Source organism: Hyalella azteca, unplaced genomic scaffold, assembly GCF_000764305.2.
Source record: "Hyalella azteca isolate HAZT.00-mixed unplaced genomic scaffold, Hazt_2.0.2 contig3150, whole genome shotgun sequence".
Classification (NCBI taxonomy): domain Eukaryota; kingdom Metazoa; phylum Arthropoda; class Malacostraca; order Amphipoda; family Hyalellidae; genus Hyalella; species Hyalella azteca.
The window spans coordinates 544,068-569,039 of NW_025933402.1; the positions used below are offsets into that span (position 1 = coordinate 544,068).

The window sequence follows — 24,972 nt, forward strand, 5'->3', positions numbered from 1 at the left end:
CTCAGTGACTCTCGGAGTCGGTGTAGGCCACAATCAGAGGCGTTAAGGTCGGGGCCCTGATTATTGACATGAAAGCATTCCCTGTTTTTAATCAATAAAATTAATTCCTTTTCGTTGGAATGGTGTTATTAGTGTGATGTATACCTGTATAGCTATAGACGTGAAGAGATATTTTTAGTTTACATATATGATATTGTTTTAGGCATGAACCATTGTGTACATTTATCGTCTCTTCTTAAACTATTTAATATTTTTAGCATAAATGCATTTGTATAACTAATAATAATAATCATGATATTAGTAAAAAAAATAAAAAAAACTATACCGACATATTTGAAGTTATCTTTACCTGAGAAAATCAAAGTTTCTAAGGAGGAAAGATTGATGACGCGGTTAATGAACTCAATGTGATACGCTAGAGAATTATAGATCTAGGCTCCAATGGACACTAACATGAATTCTAAATTCGCAGTCAAATTACGAGCCTCATATGACAGGAACCCGGCATGGTTAGAGAGTAGTCATATAGTTTGTAATGTAAATAATCCATGTTGGGCGATTGAAGCATAGGTAGAATTGGACGAGTTCGCACAAAAACGGTGAGGAAAACAGATGGAGAAATCAAAGTTTTATCATTCAGTATTAAAAAAGTAACTTGCTGTATTTAAGAAATTTAGAATCTGAACAGAATTACAATATGATTCCGTTATTCGCTCCATTTGCAAATGTATAAAACTGACTTATCGGTTTCAAGAACAATAGTCCTGCCAACAAGCATAACAACTTCGCGATGCCGTCAATGAAACACAGAAAGAACAAGTTCGCTTTTAATTTTATATTATCGGTGTAACTATACATATGAAACCTGTTACAATTTCCTTAGCACAGATTTTCATCGACAGCTTTGTACACACGGTGTGGGAAGCAAGGTATACTCGAATCCAACTCAACGCTATTATCGTGCCCTAAATTTGAAACATAGGTTGTCAAAATTAACGAATCTCAGTCATGTTCATCGACACCTTGAACAATTTGATTGAATTCCACACTTTCAGTCTGTATGGCACGTAAAATATTAACGCTAAAATATCGCCACGAGATTTGACAATGGTTTAGACTTTAGAGTTTAGACAATATGGAGAAGGCCAGCTCGCGATCACAGCGACGGCGAGTTGTGGATTCACGCATCTGGTCACAAGGTCGTAACTTAGACAATATTCATGCCAAAGTACAATTTGTTAAAAATGAAATTGACCCTAACATTTTCTTGAGGGCAACAAATTTCACATTAAAGGGTCGAAAAACAGCCTTGCAACAAAAATTAATGAGATTAGAAAACATGGAGGTCACATACTACCGTACTATTGACGAGCCAACAAAAAATACGTGTTTTCTTAGCTCGCATCGAAGTTTTTAATGCATTAATTTGGCAAGAGAAAGAACAAATTTCATTTCAACCACTTTAAATGCTAGTGAAATGTAAAAACTAAATGATCAAATTGATTTATTTTTCAGAATTGAAGTAGGCAAAAAAGTTCAATTATGAAGCTTGCGAATTTCCAAAATGCATACGAAAATAATATCGTACGACCGATATTTATAATGGTAAAAAGTATTCAAGAGAATTCAGCAAATAACGCCAAGTCTTAAAGAACGCTTCGAAGTTCTCGTAAGAGCCAACAACAGATGCACCCAACAACAAAGATTAATAATGCAAGACAGCGATGGCACGGCAACAGGATTCATTTACACGCAACAAAATATGAAATAGTTGTTATAATCTTCAGTGATCGATCCTTAATGCCAACGAAGTTCATAGAAAAATCTTGCCAAAACTAAACACTGCTAAATTAGAAAATATCCGGCTTCTAATCGTCCTACTCGTAAGCAATGAGATTGGTAACATGATCATGGAATTAAATAACAATGAAGCTCCTTACAGCCAACAGCTAGCCTATATCAGTATCAACGTCAACATCAGGATTTTGAGCCCAAGCGCACTAATTATCAACTTAACGGAATCATTAGAAAATGACCTGACAATAAGAAGAAACTCCCAAATAATTGCAACGGTTACAGGAAGACTGCGACGCTGAAAACAATCTCACGCATACGAAATAGTACTACCAATACTTAACTTAACAGGGACAATAATAAACACTAACACTACGGTTGTTCAACTCAAGAATATCCAAACGATCGGAAAGATAGACTGCCTCGTTAAACAAGAATGCAGCTTAAGAATAGGGGTGAAATAACAGGAAGAAAGGATTCATTGTGAAGATCGCCGAGCAGGTCTAGCACACGTCGAATAATGTTCTCACTAATGCTTTTTTTCAAACCAATTCTTGTTTCTCTGTAGGGATCGAAACACACTAGATAATTCAGAGCTTCCTGATGTTGGATTTAAAGGGTAGGTCCTGTATTGAATGATCGAGTAAATATAATGAGTAACAAAGAGACCGTACGCGATCAACAAGAAATTAAGACACAATCAACCAGAAGCGAGAATAAATCCTGACGAGAATTCAACAGCTGAGTCCTGTGAAAACAATTAATTATTCCAACAGCTTGTCTCAGGTCTAGGATCTGACAAGAGTTCGTCAATGCTGGGCCATGCAACAGTTTAATTAATTAAAGATATCTCGATGAATATGCATAGAACGAATACAAACCACTAAAAATATTTTTAAATTGTTTTCAACCGAGTGCACTAAGGCAATAACTGAAAGGCAGATGCACAACTCCACTGAAAAAAATGAAAACAAAAAAAGAACTTCTACTCGCGTGTAGCCTCTGCGAAGTTGACCTCTTTCCATAAACAAGACGAGCGCTAAGTCAACCCATCATTTTACTCGCATTCAATTACTGATATGGTATACTAACATTGCAGACAAATGAGTGGCACCATCGTTAGGAGATAGTAAACATTTGAGCTTGGCTTTAGTTGTACGGTGAATCAAATTTCGCGATCGGTAGACTAGCGCGCGAAAAATCAGCGATTGTATATTATAGTGGACTGCTAAGGCTCAACATGGGACAGAAAGAGCGTTAAAGGCGAGTGGATATGAGGAGAAACAAAAACAAGAGAAGCATTTGATGGGGAACCCTGAAGCCTAGGACCCGAGAGGCCTCTTTAGAAGAGGCAGTATACACAGACTGAGGTCAGTGAAGCGACACCAAAAGCGTTCTATATACTATTCTTATTAGGATATAAATCTATAACAATATTAAGGCCACTTGCGATCCACCTCGAGGCTCTCCCTAGTTTCGTTCTTCACTCAGAACTTGTAGTGATGCGTTCTTAGTCCTAATGTGAGAAATTCATTCTAGAAGCAAACTTAAAACACTTTGGAAGTGGAGCTTGTAGCATTTCCCAAGCACGGACGCAAACTAGGGAGAGCATTAGGGTGAGCGGGTCTGCCGTGAGAGGCAGTTTATTTACAGTATTAAACAGGGGAAATATTAAGAAAGAAAACATATTTCAACGTAACGGTGAAGAAGACTCCACGTGCCATGCCAGTTATAGTCAGACAACAACCGGAGGGCTGTGATATATCACAAAGCATGATGACAGCAAGACAGATCACTGAGCTTTCTTCGTTCGACGTCATTTTTTACAATAAGGAAGCCTCGAGAAAACTAGCTTTTGATGGCCCCTATAATAAGAGGACATGACATGGAAGGCATGCAATAATTCAGCTTCCCACGAAGCGCGTTCAGAGACCTAAAAATTGAAGCCATGATGCACCCAAACGATGCTTCTACATGCTCTTCAATTCCGCAAGGACGAATTAGCCGACACGAAAACATTCAACATTTCACAGAAATTCATAGAAGCATTTCACTGCTAGCGTCAGATGTGATCCAAGCAACTGCCGGAACGTACATTCACACGCCTGAGCATGATCTACCACTAGCAATGAATGTCGATTCGTCCGTCAACAAGCATCACTATACAAATAGAACAACACTCGGTTTATACCTAGCCATAGAAGTCAGTTAAGAAATTAAATGGTCAATTGATTCTGCAAATATAGAGAAGACAAGAAAATCCTGAAAATTGCATTAAAATATTCTGATTAACGTAGGCCAGTCATACCCTACGTTGCCTTTATAAGGATGTTATTATAAAAAAACTTAACAATAATTCCTATTCAACCGCTTGATCATTACTTTAGATATGCATGTTGAGAAAGGCAACATAATGTCCATGGAAAAATAATAATCCAACAGGCATGATCATGAAACACTTGAATGACGCAATAATTCCACATGACTATTGAAAGTGGCAGAAATAAACCAAAGTACGGCAAAGTTACAACTCCAATAAGACTAAAACATCAATGACATATCGCAACAAATCTACAGTGTCTAAAAATACCCAACAAGAACGTACTCGTACATTTTTATTACAAAAATTGTATGCCTATTCGTGGCCCAGGGCCAGGAATTTGAATGAATTATCATGTAGCCCAAAAATGGAAACTTGCAGAATAGAGAATTTTCAGTTAAGCAATCACCGTATATAAACAAAAAAAAAAAACTGATTACTAAAACATGGCATGTCCAAACCGACTAGGTCAATCGTTTCCAATTTGTAATGATTTGAACATAATTCATCTGTACATGAAGAAAAAAAAAATAAAATATTTACTTCGTAATACGTTACCCCCCTCTCTCTAACACACCCCTCTTTAATGCAACAGTCTTACCACCCATCCATGATAATAACTTAGAGTTGACTTCCTAAATTCAAGGTTGAAGATTCTACATAAAATTGAACGAGGTTAAAATGAAGGAGTAAACTATATCAAAGCTCAGAAGCAAGGCACGGAATGAGGTGACAGCGCAAGCTCTCAAGAGATGCTACAATATTTCAGCTTGCAGTTTTGCCTGAGCAATGAAGAACATAGCCTCCGCAGTAATTAATCGTGTCAGCGAAACGTGTGATACTAACGGAACAGCTAGCACCTTTGCAAATAAATATAGTGCTGATACAAATGCAAATGAAGGTGTCGCTTCTATACGTCTGAAAATTACTGTGTCACTAATACACGTCGGCAAATTAAGCTGTCAGATATGCCTATGCAAGTAATATATACTTCTGCAAATATTGGTATTACGGACAACATTCCAATTAACTGTATCTCTGAGGCGCTTATTGATCAATGGTTGATCGCGCGCAATAAAGCTCCTATATTCACGAGCAACATGGTACCTCAACAGAGCATATTTCTCACAAAAACAATCAACTTTGAATAAATGATAGGTATTCTAGCTACCCGAAGCTTATGAAGAGTAATTTAACCTGAGATTGTCCTCACAATCGCCTTGCTCGTAACGCGGCAACGTCGCACCTTTAGGCAAGACAGAAGAAAGAAATGATTGAGTCCTGACATGGAATCGAAGCTACTATGTAACTCTTGACAAGAGTGAAATACTAAAACTGTCAACAGCTTAGGAGTAATGATGAAACACAAATTTGGCAACCAGGAGATACTTCCGAGACATAACAACAACCTGCAAGCGACCGTTGTTGCAACTGATCAAGAGCGGAAGAAAAACTTCCTGTAGTATAGCATTAAATGGCGCAGGGTTCTATGGATACAAGTAAAAATTGTTTTTAGCGATACTGAAACGAAATCTCTAAGAAGTTCATCGCGCTTCAATATTCACATTGAATTATGCCGAAAAATAAATGCGGACGTGGTAAAATCTAGAAACAGCAGAAATTCCAAAGCAGGTCTTGCCTTGAGCACCGAAATAATGCTCATAACTCAAACCTAACACGAATCATACATAGGTACTACAAAAAGTCAGCCAATTCACGAATGTCACATCCGATTGTCACCACAGTAAAAAACGGTCGAGGTATTTTGATAAAACATATAATTTCATGAGCATTTACAATCACGCTTCAGGCACAAAAAGGTAACTTTTTGCAACGAATTCATTAATACACAGCAGAATTTTATCAGCAAACTACAAGTACAAGCAAATTCATATCTGGACCACAGCAGATACATGGTACACAGCAAAACGATATCAGTGAAGACGTCGTAAGTGTAACGCAGTTTTGCAATAAATTCATTAGATGCCCTGATAGTGTCAAAAGTAGGCTTACGGACAATTTGCAGGTGAAAATTTATAGGTTAAAGCTGATGAAGCAAGGTAACCTGGGCTAGTAGGTAGCTGCAGCAAGACAAGGGAACATGAATAATCGTCAATGCACAATACAAAGCCTCATCGGCGACGTCGGAGGCTTGATTCTTCGTCTAGTAGATCAGTCTCAGTCACTGTTCAGCATCAGGTTTGTGCCTATATAATGGAAACATCATGTTGAAGTTATAACTCGTAGCACTCACAATTCGAAGTGAGAAATCTTTCAGTTCACACCAGGGGGGCTACTTAAACAAGAACCAGGCGCGGACGTTGATGACGATTAGGAGAGAAGAGGCACGCAAGACAATGCATGGCAAGCAGCAATAGCGGCGAACACACGCATGATATATACATATATATAATAATTTTATAGACCATTCTCAGGAAATAACAATAGCTACTAATCTTAGATTAGATCACGCTTCAAAAATGGAAAAATAGCATAAAATATTTAGGACACATTGAAAACAACGTGAGTTCTTCCAGCCTGTCGCGTCAATAGCGATCAACTAACGTTACTAATTTGGCATTTTACACCGTTTATTGCTTTCATCAACAGAGATTAATCTCATAAAAATTGCAGGTTTCACTTCTGAGGAAAAGTAAAAAAAAAGTAATCTTAGTATCAAAGAATTAGAAGTTGAGTAGAGTAGCATGTAGGGTTTAATGAGGGTCGTTACTTGAGTAGACATGCTATGCCCAAGCCGGTTTGCCAGTAACGACCCAAGCGCTATTAGGATTAACAAGGACAACAGTAAACTTAATAGTAATCGGTCAACGCTGATAGAAATGCGTTCCGGATAGTTCACGTCAAAGATAGTCCAACAAGCCGGATTGTTACTGGAAAGCCGTCCCATGATGCCTGAAAACTATGAGGATAAACAAGCCAGCAGGAAAAACGTATAAGATTGCACACAAAATATGCCGCCGCGCCCTACACGATGACTAACCAGAGATTCCATCTGTTGACTTCCTCATCCGTTGCGCCCTAGGTCACTGCGAGAACACAGGTTTAGTATCTGCAGGACCACAATCACCAAAGTAATAGAGGATGCAATTTCAACGCAGCTCAGCAAATTAAAAGATCAACAAACGAGAACTCAAGGTCTCCACTATGTGGGCAGAAGATTGCATTACAGAGCATCACGCCATGCTTAGCACAGTTCTTCAGTATTGGCACAGACAAGGAAAGTTTGATGAAGTCCGTGTTCACACAGCAGGGCCCGGGAAGAAGTTTATAGAGCGGCCCAGGAGGAGGTCTTCAGATAAAATTTTGAGTCCTTGATAACTAGAAAGTTTCTCCACACTACACATTAGTAACTTTCATCACACAAGAACTGCAAAATAGCTCCAACTTTAATGACAGCTACACTTGACTGATGATGACAAGTCGTCACTATGTCCATCACTGCAACACACATCACCAAGTGACTAACTATGGATGCACTGCACACAATACAAATGGCGGTAAAAAAGGAGCTAGCAAAGGCAGCAGGTTCAGGTGACGCTTATGTCGCTGTCAGGCCGGTGCAATTGAGATATGGGCGACACAGGCTCGGACATCATTGAGTTGTTGTTGGTTGGCTGGGAGCTGTCGCTGTTCGAGGAGCCGTCGTTGTGTACAGCGGACGCTGAGTTGCCAGACAACTGCTGCAGGGGCACGTGAGGTGAGCAGCCACGCAAGACGCCGTACACGCTGTCCACATGGCTCAGCGTCTCCAGGAAGGGAATGAGATCCAACAGCTCCGTGTCCGTCATGTCGTCAAACCACGACGACACAGGCACCTGAGAACACCACGCATGTGTCAAGGATAGTGAGAAAATATGGCAGCACAAATAGGAAGAAATATTCCCGTCAATAAACCATGCTACACGTTTCTCAATTTAATGCAGCGCAGCAATTGCACCAGATGTTTTAAATATATGTTTATTAGGAAGAAAATGTATTACTTCTTGATGCTTTGTTAATGTCATACAAAGTAGTTTGATGCACGTTGGCGGGGCAAGTAAATGTTTTGTACTGTTGTACACCAAAATAGAAGGAAGTCTCAAACGAATTTTGAATACCATCGCAAAACTTAAATTCTCAATTTAGCACAGTTGGGACAGAACAATTCGACCCTCGTGATACTAACACGTGAGATTCGAAACAATTGAAGTCTGTTGAGTGCGCCTAGGCGTTTAGGAAAATGAGTGCTGGCACACGCAAGCCAAATATTATCTGCAAACTCATGATGAGTTAGCATTAAAATACCAAACCGTGCTCTGCTACTGCCAAAGAAATTTCAAAGGCTATGACGTTTCAGTTTTTACAGCTGCGCAGAAAGTAAATTTTTTTTAAATCTTACTGATGTGTTTTTCCGACGGGTTTAGGGCTTAAATAGTGTCCCTAATGGATCTCTAATCACGCATGGAGAAGAGCACATTGGCACTGGCAAAGAATGAAGAGCACGCGCAGTTGGCAAGTGCAAGTTGTCCTTACCTCCCCGATCTGTACGCTCGAGCGATTCATCAGCGCAAGTGAAACTGGCTGAGAAAGAAGGCAAGCTCGTAGTTAACAAAATAACACTACAAAATTTTCATTTATCTACAAGAAGTTTGAAATTTGCGAATGAAAATATGGGGAATTGCATCACCATGCAATGTTAGATGATGTCAGTATAAGCTTTGGAGTCAATTTGCTAATGCAAGATGGAAAATTAGGGTCGTTAAAAAGCTCTTTTTTAACGACCCTAACTTTGCTTTCCCGTACTGATTGAAAAATGGAATGCTCATTTTAACTGAATAAATTCTCTTATAGCCTTGACAATAATGACCAAATAGTACTGCTGGTGATGAAATTGCTCATACTGACCTAACTAAATCAACTATTTCCCTCTGGCTAACCACTCGGCAATAATTACGTAAATAACGCATAAGTTTTTCTTTAAACTTAGTGCCTTTGCATGTCATTGGATTATCTTGATTAAGATACCAATTATCAGGATTGACAGATAGATTTTCTTATCAATTTTTTTATAGAAACATGAGATAGCTGTTAACAGGTCATTTGCAGGTTGCAGAGACATGAACAAAAGCAGACAGTATTAAAGTACATAATTGGGGAAATTTAATGGGTTAGCTTGTAAACATGATGTTTCAATTAACAACCAAAAATAATTTATCTTGTCATAAATATCAGATAAAATATTCATGTCACAAGACAAGAGCATTTACCAAATTTGCCAACAATATTTAAACATGGTTACCCATAGGATAGGATGTTTATTTGGTGCGTGCTAACTGATGACTGTAATAGATAATTTATGGAAAGTTGCTAAACATGTTCACACAGGGCACTTTTTATTGAATAAAAATTGAGAGATTCGGCAGCCAATTTATGCAAAGTTAACTCAATCGTGTGAAAGTCATACACAACTATTCATCAAGACTTGGTAGGTTTCTTAAAGACTGAGGTGCATTAACCGAAATTTTATGCATCATCCTCAGGCGAGCAAGGAAATACTCCTCAAGCAATATGAGTACCCTGGAACTTGAGTTCAATAAATCCTGGCTAAAGAGAGAAATTATTGTAAATCCTGGACTCTTGGTCAAGCAACGCTTAAGTAAAATTATTTGTCAATGTATTATGTATGCCAAAGATTCAAGAAAAGTCATAGTGAAGCAAGCAATTTTGGAGCAAACTACATAACAAGCACACCACTGGATATAATTTGCAATTCACATGCGTTCAACTATACTAGGTACTTGTGAACATCTCATTGTAATGTAAGGAAGAGCTTAAATCAAAAGCATTTGATGGCTTACTTTGTACAGTCTTGTATTTCACACAATGGTTGCATGGCAATTCAACTCAAATGTGTCTATTCATTAACGCCCACACCCAGCCAATAGTCGTCGTTTCGATTGGTCAAGCTAATATATATAAACTTCAGTAAGGCACCCATTGCTCGTGGTTGCATGTAGTGTTGGGAGTGAACTGCTCTTATGCTGGGATGCTCAACACGGCACAGACAACTCACACCTAATGCTAGGCTTACTAATTTAACTCAAATGTTTTTTCCTCTATACATGATGAATAATACATTAACCTTCCATAACAACAAATACTGGTATTTGTGTGCTTCTTGCATGCATTTCATGTTATGTTGTTAGTCATTCCGTCACAAATTTAAGTGAATAAATTACATACATTAAGCAAATAACTTTATGAACTTTGCCAGTAATTTGATGAGAAATACATATTCAAATTCAAGACCACATTGAGGAAAGTTATAAAAAATTCGTAGAAACTAACCATGCAGAATAAAATTATGTGTGCTACATAATGAGTTGAAAAATAAATTTACAATAGCAATAAGTACAACTTTTGCATCAGGGAAGAAGGGAATAAGACCAACCGCGTTATCTGGATGGAAGATGTAGGAAGCTGGGCTGTTGTCCATAATGACAACGCGATGAAGTTCTCTCCCCAATCTGCTGAGGTCCTTAACATAATTGCCTCGATGGAACACGCACGACTCGCGGAAGAGACGAGCTCGGAAGACACCCCATTTGTCAAGCAAGTCAGCCACTGGGTCAGCGTACTGAAATATTCAATTATTTATTATCAAGCGCAGAATTATATGCAAGTCTGTACAAACAACAATGAAATATATTTTAAAACAATAATAGTATATTTCTTACATTCAAGCTGTGGCAATAACATTGAAGTTGTTGTAGAAGCCTCATAGAAAGCACTAATGAATTTAAGTCCAGAGTTCAGAAAGAAAAGATAGATAACTAGTCATCTATCTTTACAAACAATAACTTTTACTTCCCAAGATTTGTGTAGATTGAAAAAATTTGAATGCACTTAATATGCATCACTGTTTCTGTGTTTCATGAACTAACTAATATCCTTTAATAGCAACAAAATTTTGTGAAGAGGAAGCTCAGTTACCTTAGCCAAACTTGCAGTGAAGAGGACACACTCATAGAGATCACCCATCTTCTGCAGGAAATCATCCACATTTGGCCGCTTGAGTACATACACTTGGTGGACTGTGCCATCTATTTCTACTGGTACTACAAAATCTGCATTGCTGATTGGCTGAAATAAAAACAGCAAGTCTTTAGATTGAAAAAAATTATTATATATTAAGATAATATCGTAATAACTATTGGATTGTATCAAGAGTGGTTAGAATGGACTCTAGAAAACCTAAAAAATAATACAGGGCTTGTGCTTCAAAGTTATACAAATAGGTAGAATTAGTTAGGTGTTCACCTTGAATGAAGAGTGAACCAATGTCTCATCCAAGTCAATAACCATGCATTTCTTGTTAATATCTCGTTCCTGCACGGGAGGTAAGAGGTGTGTGGTGGCTGGTAGGGCATAGGCAGAGCTGTCTTCAGGAAGACAAGCTCCATTAGCTCCATTGGCAGCAGTTGTACTTGCTGCATTAGCACTTGGGGCACTGCCGTTTGCTGGGCAGTCATCATTTTCTTCACCACTGCTGCTGCGCCAGCAGCAGGTGAAAAGTTGCTTCAAAAAATTATTACTACTTCCCGAGTTGCTGCTGCGGCCACTACAGTTACTCGTCTTCTTGGCACCACTGCTACTATTGCCGCTACTGACGCCAGTACCGTTTCCTGAAATCAAATTATAATATGTAAAGATGTACACATAAGCAAGACAAAGAAGTTTCTACAAAATACCATTGCCCGTACAAAAATTTTTATAGAATTTGCCCGGCCCGGCCTGACAAACGACCCAAAATGCCCAAATTTTGGGAATTTTGGATTCCGATTTTTGGACTTATACTGTTATCCCAACATTTTTCCAGAAATTTTCAAACATTACCATGAAACAATTAATTTTATCTGCAATTTTAGAAAAGTTTTGCCCAATACTGCAGATTGGTGTTGGACAGTAAGTGACAGGTCTTGAAAAAATCATTTGATATTAGCTTACTCTATGCACCCTGAATTTTGATCAGGGAAATTAAATAAAAACAACACACTATTAATTTTTTTCAAAATCCACTCCTGTAACAAGTGTTCCTTAAAACTGTAACTTGTAAGGCAGTCTGCCCAATATTCAAAATTTCCTGAGTATTGTATTGAAAGTTTGCAACATGATAATGATAACTTATTTTCCTTTATGTTAATTCCTGCAAATGTTTATATTTACAGTTCAAGGTTAAGCAACAAGACATTTTTATGATTTTATCAAGCCTCGAGGCAAATGGAGTTCAGCATTAGTACGGTTTTAATATACTACAAATACCTAAACTTTAAATTAGCAAAAGTCACTCAAGACTCAAGAGTCAAATCAGCAAATTCCTTCAGTTACTAGCTCTTAATAGAACTAATTTTTTTTATGCATGAAAATTTAGGAGAAAACATGAAACTGAGAAGTTGAAGTGAGAACTACATTCCTCATCTCAAGTTAAGTCTTACGAACCGTGAACGACCTATTTTTGCATACCTACATCATTCAAGTCCAGATAACTCTGCGGGTATTAATGATCAAAGAATGCTTGAAATAATTTTATTTCCGTAATGATCAATCAGAATACAATAAATCTCATTTATTTCCAAAACCAGTGTTTGAAGGCTCGATAAATGCCCAAAAATTGATGAAATTGCGACACGAACCTCTATCGGGTGGAGGGTATGAATTCACATTGTCCTCATCTCGTGACACTTGCGTGATAATAGATGAGGCATCCATTTAATCATTTGCTTTTAATTTTGCTATAAATTAGCATCTGCATGTACGTAAGCACATCCTAATTACATGTTAAAACACAGAAAATCCAAAATGGCAGCACGAGGGGCAGACGTCCTAGTTCCAATACTATTTGCGTGTAAATAATACAATTTCTATGTTCTGAGAAAATACGTGCTTCCGGAGCTTTCGTTAAGATTATTCTTGTTTCTATAGCTCAGAAAAAATAAAATCATATTTAAATCTTCTACCTAGATCGTATATATGGTCATAAATTGAAATTTTGCTTTGTTGCTACCCTTTTAACACTTCTAAATTGCAGTCTTTGATTCAGAGAAATGGCATTCAGCGGTGCCAGTGCGAGTTATTACTGCCTCACTACGTGAAAAGCGGTTATTGTTGGAAACAATTTTATTAAAATCTGAATTTCTCATTTGGCATAAATCCTTCTGATTTTCTCATTTATATGTACATAAATTTTTCTCCATAGCATGTCATCTCTGTTTAACGTGTTTTTAATTATTTTATTTGTATACAACAAACAATGATTCAAAGTTCATTTGGTTTGTTTTTAATAGATTATCTTTGATCTAAGTACGTAGTGATAATGATAATATGCTAATCTACGGTATGTAACACAAAGAGTATACAATAAAATAATTTTACAGACGTTGAAGGCACAATTTTATGCGCATTTAGATGTAGTGATCAGCAGGCCGGTAACTGTGTTTTGTCCTTCCCATTATCTCAATCCACGGCATTATTTCCATGCGATTTGAAAATACCTCACGGGAAGCTGCGGTCAGGACACCTCGGAGCGAAAAGCTGGTAAAAGAAGGTAGTTTCCTTCTATGTAAAACTGTTGAAGTTGACGGAGTTATTGATTGACTGTTAGGGTAGATGTCATGTTATTTAGTTAAAAAGGTTCGGGGAGGGGATTTTATTAGTTTTCTATTTTTCGCCTGGGATACCAGCGCTGTGGTCACCCAGGTCCGTCCAACTTAAAGTACCTGTCGTGGCACCAACAATATTATAGTTATCTTATCTTGAACAACCTTATTCATGACCATATAACTATACAGTTGCTCACCTTGCTGGAGAAAACTTGCAACTGAGGTCAGACTAACGTATTCTGCGCGTGGTTAATTGGAGTTGTTTAGTTGACATTACTTTACGAACTGTACATTTTGCAATGAAGTGGTCCTACATTCACTCTTCTTCTAAGTAATTATTAACTTTAAGCTGGACACATGCAGATTTTAATCGGTTGTGTCGGGTGTTCGGGTGTAATACGAATCAGGGTTGTTGGTGCACAAATGAGTTGAATTATCTGGATTTGAGCTCCAAACCACAAATGTTCAATTCGTTTTTATTATGTAACTAAATTAATGACAATAAAATAAAGAGATAGACGCATAAATTCTAATATCCTCGTATCAAAGTTAGTGTTTCATCGGTCTGTGACAATTGCTGAACCTCGCTCTGCTGACTATCAACTGGTTTTCCTCCATCTCTCTAGAATCCAACAACATCTGGTATTAAATAATTGTCATAAATTAATGCATTATCAAAAAATAAATGAATTAATAAATAAAATCAGTGATTACAATACAATTTCAGACGTTACAGACAATGTTTAACCCAAGTACATTATGCAAAATCCTGAATGTTGCATCACTACGAATTTTTATTAGTTAGCCCTGCAGAAACTTTTCATCATCAGTATTCTTTTACTCAAAACGCCACATGCAATTACTAATATGTATATTCTGAATGGACTTCAATTACTCCAAATTTTGTAGGCTGTGAAGCCACTTTTCTGTGAATAAGTAAGTCGTAGGGTACCTAGACAGTGAAATCAGGTTTGCCCGCGCGGTCAACCTGCCACAAGAATGAACATAGGATAATAATGTAAGTGTTCACAGTGGAAACCTGTACGAATAGGCCAGCGCCAGGCCTATTTATTTCAATTTTAGGCGCCAGATTAAGCAGGTAACTAGCACTCTGGCTACCTGCTTTCACTGTGTGGGTACCCGTAGTTAAGATTCTGCATCATAGTGCTGCACTCACAGTGGGTCCTGCCACTCACAGTTCCCTAGGACCGGTAAATCGCTATAATTTAGAGCTCGCGTATGAAATCGGCCATCACCAGCCCCTGGCCCCGTAGTCACTTCAACGACATAAATGTGGCTAACACGCCCATGCCTCAGGAATATTGTTCTTGAGGCAAGGGGAGGCTTTCAGGTGGCCGGTGAATAACCATAGGGAGGCCGGCGCTGACATGCTATGCCCGACCGCTGGCCACTCATGGTCCGGGGGGAGGAGGAGGAGGGGCTGAAACCACTTGACAGCGACTGGCAATTAATTTATGAGCTTTGCTGTTCGCTCATAAACCACTGTGCATGCCTTGGCTCTTTCACTGTAGGATACTCGAAGCAGAAATCGCGTGGTAATATACGGAAGTTTCACAGAAATTTTCACGTGAATTGACTTTCATCTACTACAATGAATTTTGATTCAGAATTTCATGGTATAGCAATCAATGAAGAACAAATAGTGAAACCTGCGGACGTCGAGAAAATGGTAGAAAAGTCGCGCGCTTTACGAACATCGGGAGCAAAATTTTATCCTTCCTGATAACAGTTGAAATAAAAAGTTTACAAATATTAATCTTAAAATAATTAGCCAGGATAACATTCCAAATTTCAGACTTGTATATAATTTATGAGGGGATTTATTGAACGAATTCATAGTTAAGCAACGTTATAGGCGACTATCGCGGCTGACCGCCTTGATGCAGTCTCTTGAAGTTTTGTAAAATTTATTTTATTGATTTCTTTATTCAAAACTTATGAATTTACAACTGTTTTGATAACCTTAAGTTCAAAAAAGTTGGAATCAGCACAATATTTTATTTCGGGGAATAATTAGGAAATTGCATCTATTAGAGCTTTATTTTAATACAACGTCCATCAGATATATGGAAAGAATTTCGGTAACAATATAAATCCCGCACATGAATCCGAAACAATCAACCCAGAACAACGTTGTAATATACATCTTTCTCATTTATATTATACAACATAAAAACAATATTTATATAGTCGGTAATATTTCTATTTTATTTTAGTGTTCTGTCATGGCTTGATGAAGCACCGAACTTAAAATACTGAAGATAAAGAGAATAAAGAAATAAACGAATGAGCAATTTTAACAAAACCGCATACATGGTATGGTCCAATGAAATTTTCCGGGTTTCAAAACGAAAGAAAAATCTATAATAAATATTATTTGCATTTATCACAAATGGGAATATGGGAACTTATTCATACAAATACAAGAAGATGATCTAGAAATGTCACATAAAGATTGTCAATATTAATAAACCCATCTGTACCCTTCGGTAAATTTAAACAGAATAAGCGGCGTGCTGTCATCCTCAACCTGTGACATCCGTCAATAGATCGTCGTTCTTTATTTGCTAAGCTCGCGAATTCAAAATACTATTGGAGGTGCAAAGGGACGCTTTAACATAAAAGTTGTACCATACTACTTGCATTCGTATTATGGATGTGCTTTGTTTGAAAATGTGGTTGAAGATAGAATGGCGTTTGGATGCCGAGTCACTTTGATGCCACAACTTTTATGTGCGAATGAGCTAATCTTCATTCACTGGACGATTTCCTATAACCTGCAGCCTGTCGTAACTATTGACGCTAACCACCACAAATTTGTCAACGAATCTAGCTGATGACAATTGCTAGAGTTGATTTATGCGGTTGCTGAAGCCGCATTGGTCGCATTCTTGATTGCTGCAACGAAAAGGACGAGACGATGCAGTGGCTGTGAAAATCCAGCGTCAGAGTCTCTGCCATATGTACTATCGAAACACTGATAATAAGTTGTGATCGTCCACAATACAGGTATTTCTCAACCACATGACCTTCGGCCCATTCCTAATAAAATATAACTCAATACTCCCTGCAGTGAGTGACAAGAGAGCGTATTTTCTCGTCGACGAAAACGTGAAGTCACGGACAGACGGACGGACAGACAGACGGAGATGACGAAGAAAATAGCGCCTTTTTCCAGAAATGTGAAAATGCGCTTAAAATATGCGACTTGATTGTAGCGCTCATTGACATATACAATAACTCATATATAAACGCTACAGAACATTAGGAGCAGCTTGGCAGTGATGAGCACACGGCGCTTCATTGCTTTTTTTCCCCTTACTATACAACGGAAATAAATACATCCACGCAAAGACACATGATACATTTGAGAAGTTGAACCCGCGTCTACTCTACTGTACAAATAATTTATCTAAGTCACGCCAGCCTCTCAACTCGTCGCGTACCCGTTGGGGTGACTCGACTGCCACCGCCAGGTGTCGTCGCCTGCAGGGAGAACATAAACCGGAAATATGTAATGAATCTCATGAAAATATATGCGTGAGTGATAAATGGAGAAAGGAGAACATCCTTTCAAACCCTAAAATCTCTCATGAATAAACTTGTATTAATTTCTATTTATAATGTAAGTACAGATTTTCTTAGATATAAGTTATTTTCTTAGCGTGCGTTCAATTCCGTACTCAATTAAGGCAACTTTCCTACATCATGTCTAAATCATATACATCTCCTGTAGTGTCCTGCCTTTCACACATGTTGTGCCACTCACACATGTCCTGCCACTCACACATGTCCTGCCACTCACACATGTCCTGCCACTCACACATGTCCTGCCACTCACACATGTCCTGCAGTGTCCTGCCACTCACACATGTCCTGCAGTGTCCGGGTCGCGGTCCACCCCAGCTCGGTGCGGGCGCGGGTGCAGGAGGCCAGCATGCGGGCGCAGTCTCCCGCACGTCGGGCGACCACCTCGTACGGTAGGCTCCGCCCACACGACCTTCACAGTGCAGGATATTACAAACTAATGTATTAAGAACGCATATTTTATAGTATTTTTATCTGATGCTTTCGAAATGTCTTTCACAGTAATATTTTTATTGTTATTAACGCCAATGAATGCCGATAATTTTCAACATCATCTTTTGAGGACAGAAAGGTTCGACAAAATGCGCGTGAAAAATTGACGAAACACAAAAGTTATGAAGTGCAATCGGTCCCTATTCGTCAACTTTGACGGAAATAACTTCAAGGAGTAATAAAAATATTACTTCTACGGGATTAATTTCGACAAATAACTTCGAGGAATAGTAAAAATAATCACTTGTGACCCACAAAAGACAGTGACTCACTTCTGGAAAGCTTGTAGCATCTGCATGACAGAGACGCCTACGCCGGTGCCCAGGTTGTACGCGCGGCAGCCCCGGAAGTCGTCGCTCAGCAGCCTGCGCAGCGTGGACACGTGGCCCTCAGCCAGGTCCATCACGTGGATGTAATCACGCACGCCTGCACGTATACTGCACGTATACTGCATGTATACTGCACGTATACTGCACGTATACTGCATGTATATTGCACGTATAATGCGTGCATTAACGTCCTAACAAGGGATCTAAGAGAGGGGGAGTTCACCCTGGAGACCTTCAAGAGACAACTGGACGTTTTCCTGGGCACAATCCCAGATCGACCTCCCCTGCAACACTACCAGCGGCGAGAAGCAAGCAGCAGCATCGTGCATCAGGTGGCCCAAATGAGGGCGGATGAACGATAATCAGAGGCGGCGATCCATCTCGGCCTGGGACTGCTATGTCCCAAACAAATACCAAGATTACCAAGATACTGCGTGACATTGTGATGCACGTATACTGCGTGACATTGTGATGCACGTATACTGCGTGACATTGTAATGTACGTGTACTGCGTGACATTGTGATGCACGTGTACTGCGTGGCATTGTGATGCACTTGACATCTCACATGATATTTCAATGATTTGATGCAATATTGAATGAACTTATTGAATGAGTTTTCTCAAAATCCGCAGAATCTCTATATGAATTTGAATCTCTACATTAATACGCTGGTATGAAAATTGGTATTATTATGAATGCGGTGCATTTGACATTGAAATAATGTTGATTTAACGTTTCATCAGCAAAATCTAGTCAAAATCTTTGATCAGAGGGTAAATTTTGTGAATGCACTTGATGTATACTTATGAAAATATTTCAATATAATTGCAAAGAGACGCCTCTTAAATGGAAGTACCTGATTGGCCGGAGCTCGAAGTTACTTAAATGCTCGCAGTAAACTCCGTAGACCTATATTTAAGCGATATGTTGAAAGTCTGCGTATTTCGCAACTGAAATTAAACTATACGTCTCCACAAGTTTAGGAACAAACTTCGAAACAATTGTCGGCAGAAAATTTGTTTCGAATTCAGAAAAACAAAATTTTTCGAATAAACAAAAATTGAAGTCAGAAAAAAAAACAAAAAAAAAATGGAATATTGAATTTGAATCCCGATGTCCTGTGATGCTTAAGAAATATATTCCAGTGTATAAAATTAAGGAAAGTTTGGCCACGAACCCGTGCCATCATCGGTGTCGAAATCGTTGCCAAAAATACTAAGCTTCTCCCGCCGGCCCACGGCGACCTGCGCGATGAAGGGCATCAGGTTGTTGGGGACGCCGATGGGGTCCTCGCCCATCTTGCCGGACTCGTGGGCACCGACGGGGTTAAAATATCGCAGCAGGATAACCTTCCAGTCCTGTGCCCGTGCAAACAAACGTAAACATAAGACATGAAGTAAATGCTGACGTCACCTTGGTGGTGAGAAAAAAAATCACACAAACGTGGATAAAACTAGAAATTAGATCAATACTGTATATCACCGCTAACATTAATATATTTTCGGTGCCACTGACATGATTAATGTAGTGTAGGCTGACTTTATTATTAGATTAATATGATAGTAGCAGGGAAAGCTAGCGTTTCCTGAGATTGGAAAATCCAGTTTTCTAGAATGCCGATATCATAATCTGTATTACCATGTAAATGCCAAGCCAGCTTTAACTACCAAAAGTACGAAAAGTAGAGCATATCATCACCGTGCCAAACACTATCATAATATTTCACTAATATGCAGAAAACCACACACATTTGGTTACTAGCCCACATTGTTCGACTGGACGATGTCCCTGAGGATCTGTTCGCACATGTGCTTGGTGTGGCCGTAAGGGTTGGTGATGCTCTGTCCCACAGGATGGTCCTCGTCTATAGGCAGGTACTGCGGTATCCCGTATACCGTCGCAGAGGATGAGAACACCAAGCGTCGTACGCCTGCCGCCTCCATGGCCTGGCCAACAACGCTTATTATGCGATAGGATGATAGTGCAGGGTGATTCACGGAAACTTCCTGTTGTGTATTTCGCGCAAAGTAGTAATATATTGTAGGAAAAAAGCCGAGAGTATTTCATATGAAAGGGAAGGTCATGAAGTTGTGAGTCCCGCCTAGTCAGTTGCCACTATGCATTGGACAAGTGAGCAGCGTGCGTTTGCCGTTTTGCAGAGTAGTCTCTGTCTGAGACAATATATTGTATGGCGCCTCATCTCCGTGAGGAGTTGCGCCTGCCTCACAAAAATACAGGTAATGTCTTTTTCAATAAAATTGATATTTTAATGATATCTTTACTAGATCTTTTTTTATTGAGCTTTCAAACCAGGAAGTTTCCGCTAATTACCCTACATTAATCGATAGAATGATGATATAAATCGACAGAAAGCTGATATTAATCGATAAGGAGGGAATGACAATGATACCAACCAATTGTGAGGCATAAATTTAATGAAAATCTGCGTAGCCATAGCGGGAGCCGCACGCTTGCTATCGGGCATCTGTACACGAGAGGTTTCTGTACACTCTCACCTCCAGCAGGCTGATGGTAGCGAGCAGGTTGTTGTGGTAGTACATGAGAGGTTTCTGTACACTCTCACCTCCAGCAGGCTGATGGTAGCGAGCAGGTTGTTGTGGTAGTACATGAGAGGTTTCTGTACACTCTCACCCACGGCCTTCAGAGCTGCGAAGTGAATCACTGCATCTATTTTGTGCTGAAAATTACAAGCGAAAATATAGCTATTATAGCTTGTGCATGCTATGTCATAGTGACAACTCCCACGAGCCAGAAACTTTTTTAAATTACTTCGCAACTTTATAAAATATTAGCTAATTAATTAGCCTGGCGTTGCCCAGGATGGGTGAACTCTGCAATACTGTTATCTTGAATCCCGTTATCCAGATTCACGTTATCCTTAATCCCGTTATCCTGAATGCCTATAATAAAAATAAAACTGTGTGCTGCTGTCTAGGGTCGCTCTAGCGGCTCTCTGTTAAAATAAGTAACCCAAAAAAATAATCAATGCACCTCAGTAAAAATGCATGAAAGAAGGAAACTAAGCGACAATACAGAGCTAATGCCATACAGGTACAGGTTGCCAAGGAAAAATGATTGACAGCTCCTCTTTAGCTCGTGCGCTGACCCTGGTGGACTTTTTCAACCTATTCGAGGCAGGTTGATTCATCGCAATTAAAATTAATGTAACACAATCAAGAAAACAATAATAAATGCACAAAAGAAGTGCATTGTTGTAATTACCTACTTTTTTGAAAATCGACAGCAAGGCGGGACCGTCGTCTAGGGCGGCCTGGTAGAACACAGGCGCTTTCTGGCAGATGTCCTTCACCTTCAGGAACAGGAAGGAGGGATTAATCATCATTGATTACTGAATTTGCCCGAATAGTTAACAATATAATAAAAAAAATTTGAAAAAATATCGCGTTGAAAAAAGGCATATTTCTGAAGCACCTTAAATTTTTTTTGTCATTACTTATCACCTATTAATTATCAAAATACTTACTTCGCTAGAAATTTTGAGATTAGGTTAACATTATCACCAGCCTTCTTCAATTATCTTCATGGAAATTAAGCAAGAACTATATTCGCTAGCACAGAATAAGGAAATTTGCAATTACAGACAAGCTGAACTGACAAAGGCCATCATAGAAGCAGCAAACATAGATAAATTATCAAGAAGCCATTGAACTGGGGCCGCGTTATATCAAAAATAGTTTGGCCGAAACGTGTACTTAAGCCGCTACGTATATTTAGGCCAGTACGTTTACTTAAAGCCGCTACGTGTACTTAAGACGCTACGTGTACATAGGCTGGTACGGGTACCTAACCCGCTACGTGTACTAGGTCCGCTACGTGTACTTTATTCGCCACGAGTACTAAGTACGTGTACTTAAACGAGTTATAATAATACGGTCCCAGAAGGGGGCAGTGTTGATACCTGGAGCAATGAAGGAGGCAGCGCGTCTGGTGCAGTTGGTGCTGCGCAGTTAGTGCAGTTGTCGACCACCACGACCTGGTAGCCCCACTGCAGCAGCACCAGCACCGTGTGTGAGCCAGCATACCCCGCACCCCCCGTCACCAGCACTGTGCTGCATTGCCCTTCCATTCTCCGTCCAGCCCAGTTAATTGTAATAAACTATATAATATTTCTGTAACAACTCGTACATAAACTAAAGGTAATTCAAGTTTCATAAATGAAGTTAGATCTGTTACTGTCAGGGGAAAAGTAAGGAAATATGAAATGTTTTTGTGTTTGGGAATCCGGGGATTATATATAAATTTTAGCAGTTCTATTTTATTATTTGTTCGAAAAGCGTTTTTGTTTTGCTTTGATGACTAAGCTTCCTACAGATGTCGACTCTATAACGGACTTTCGTCTCATTCTATCTTGTTGAATGTGCTCGTATGTACAAATAACTTGACATCCCTTTTTGGCATAATTCTTCTCAGTATTGTACTCATGATGAGTGCTTAACGAGTGATATCATTTTCATACCAAATAATATTAAGAAATAACATTGTGTTGCCAAAAAATGGTTTCCATTCAAACATTTCGTAACTACTTTGAGTTTACAATTTCGTAATAAACTTTGCTAATTGGTGTTTCGTTGTGTGGATGTTAGTTATAATACTCTAGAATATCTGCAGTATGGGACTGAGGCCAATTATCGACATCTTATCGCACAGATGTCGCGTCTCACGCTCTAAAGCCTACAGGAGATATCCGAACATCGGTTCTGTAACACGTATACAACCGGCATGCAACCGGCTTATAACCGGCATGCATCGGTTCTACTCCCCCCTCCCCCCTCCAAATACGTATTCTTAAACCAGCATGATTCATGAGAGACTACACAAATTTTGTAATTACCAAAATCAACGCGTAGTGCAAAAATAATAACGAACATCTTGAATCCATAAGCCCATAAATATGCAACCCCTCAAAGAACCAAGATTTTAATAATAACTTTTTAGAAGATTCAATTTAACATAACATAACATGTTCATACATGAGAAACTGACATAAGATTGAACTAGATTTGAATTTACTCAGTGTCGCATGAATTTAAACACAGGCTCTGAATGAGACAGAACGCTCCATGCAAAGAAGAGTTACTCGTGTTCCGTTCGCACTACAGTTCATTTAATTTCTGTAAATTTTGCTCATGCTTCTAATATTAAATGTAGTCAAATTAGGTATTGAGAACACGTATGCATGTATGAGGCTTTGTTAAATTCTATCCTGATCGAAAATAACATATCACTAGCGACCACCACTCGTTCACCTCACGCATCACTTCAACACAGCCTTACATCAGACCAGTGCTAGGGCTATCCAAGCCATCGACACTGGCCTCTTTCCCAACGCGGGTTATATTAATGTGTCGCGGGAATCAGATGGAATACTAAATAAGAAATATATATACATAGAAATAATAAATAGAGCTTAGAAATAGAGGAGTGTAGCTGGAATTTCTAAAGCAGATGAAGCAGGAATGTTAGAATTTGAGTAGTGAAGCGATAAAAACATATGCTATGTGTATCATAGTTATCACTATTTTCAAATTTGGTGGCTTGCGATAGATACATTATTAACATCCAAGATGTTTATTTTATATTGTATTATATATTTATATATTCGGTGTCGCCTTAGAATTTATAGCTATCGTCGCATGATAATCATCCTTCTAATGAAGTACATTCTTTAGAATGGTTAGTCGTAAGATCCGTTACCAGATCTGTAGTTATTCTCAGATTGTCAAGATTCAACTGGTTCCTCTGAATATGAGTCAAATTTCATACCTCGGATGATGTATGGAAATCATAACGTAGTTTTAAGGCTTGTAAACGACACGACAGCTCGTGCCGCTGCTCGCACGGCTGTTTATGACGAACTCCTAAACAAACGCTGCTCTTTAGTTCTGCTTCTCGACATGGAACCCATGGAAGTCCGTCTACGATAATTTACACTGATTCGTATTATAAATGAAAAAATTTAATCCACAACATTAATTTTGGTGTGAATAAAATTATTCATGGTTTCGATTTAGTAGATGTTGAATGGGCATTTTAATTATGGCACGTAAAAGAAATCATGGAATTTTGAGCCTAACAAAAATGTACAAATAAATATTCCGTTTAAATATTTAAATAATTTGCGTGAGACTGGATATAAAATATATTGATGTGACAAAAAAAAACATAAGATTATTTGCCATAATGACACTCCAAAAATTTCTCAATTCTAATACTTTGGCACACCCATTTATCATATTTTTTCGTATAATACTGCTTTGTATGACCAAATTGATTTCAAACCGCTTCAGATGCCACTGCTCCGCGAGTGTCACTGTCCGTCATCCACCAAAGATCGAAGTGCACTGAGAGAGTCATGTGACGCGCGCGCATTGGCCGGTCAGTGGGAAAGAGCAGCTACCGAGACTGCCAAAGAGAGAGCAAGAGAGAGCCGTGCAGTTGAGACATAAAGCTACACATTAGAGAGCATATCGTTGACGGCTGAATATTGTCACGGGTATAAAATCAAAACCAAAACATATTATGCAGATATAACGTGCCATTAAGATATATAGAGGTTGTTTTGGTATCTTCTAACATATGTAAATGTTAATGCCGGATGTGCTACATAATCTCTGAAATTCGTTGATACCCTCCGTCATGTACGTGATTCTTCACAAGACCTCAAATCACCCCACAAGACCTCAAATCACCCCACAAGACCTCAAATCACCCCACAAGACCTCAAA

At 38.8% G+C, this 24,972-nt stretch overlaps 2 protein-coding genes across 2 annotated transcripts; both read right to left on the reverse strand.

Annotated features, from left to right (window-relative positions):
* Positions 1 to 813: 813 nt before the first annotated feature.
* On the reverse strand, positions 814 to 13,026 carry LOC108672167 (carboxy-terminal domain RNA polymerase II polypeptide A small phosphatase 1). Its single transcript, XM_018159792.2, has 5 exons — positions 12,808 to 13,026; positions 11,435 to 11,799; positions 11,108 to 11,257; positions 10,566 to 10,751; positions 814 to 7,950 (listed from the first exon to the last, which is right to left on the reverse strand). Exons 1-5 carry the CDS (start codon positions 12,881 to 12,883, stop codon positions 7,663 to 7,665), a joined length of 1,065 nt encoding a protein of 354 aa, XP_018015281.1. The 5' UTR covers positions 12,884 to 13,026; the 3' UTR covers positions 814 to 7,662.
* Positions 13,027 to 16,942: 3,916 nt separating this feature from the next.
* Positions 16,943 to 22,437, reverse strand: LOC108672160 (UDP-glucose 4-epimerase). Its single transcript, XM_018159785.2, has 9 exons — positions 22,146 to 22,437; positions 21,453 to 21,536; positions 20,858 to 20,903; positions 20,722 to 20,789; positions 19,972 to 20,151; positions 19,383 to 19,563; positions 18,147 to 18,300; positions 17,664 to 17,794; positions 16,943 to 17,280 (listed from the first exon to the last, which is right to left on the reverse strand). Exons 1-9 carry the CDS (start codon positions 22,311 to 22,313, stop codon positions 17,225 to 17,227), a joined length of 1,068 nt encoding a protein of 355 aa, XP_018015274.1. The 5' UTR covers positions 22,314 to 22,437; the 3' UTR covers positions 16,943 to 17,224.
* Positions 22,438 to 24,972: the final 2,535 nt, after the last annotated feature.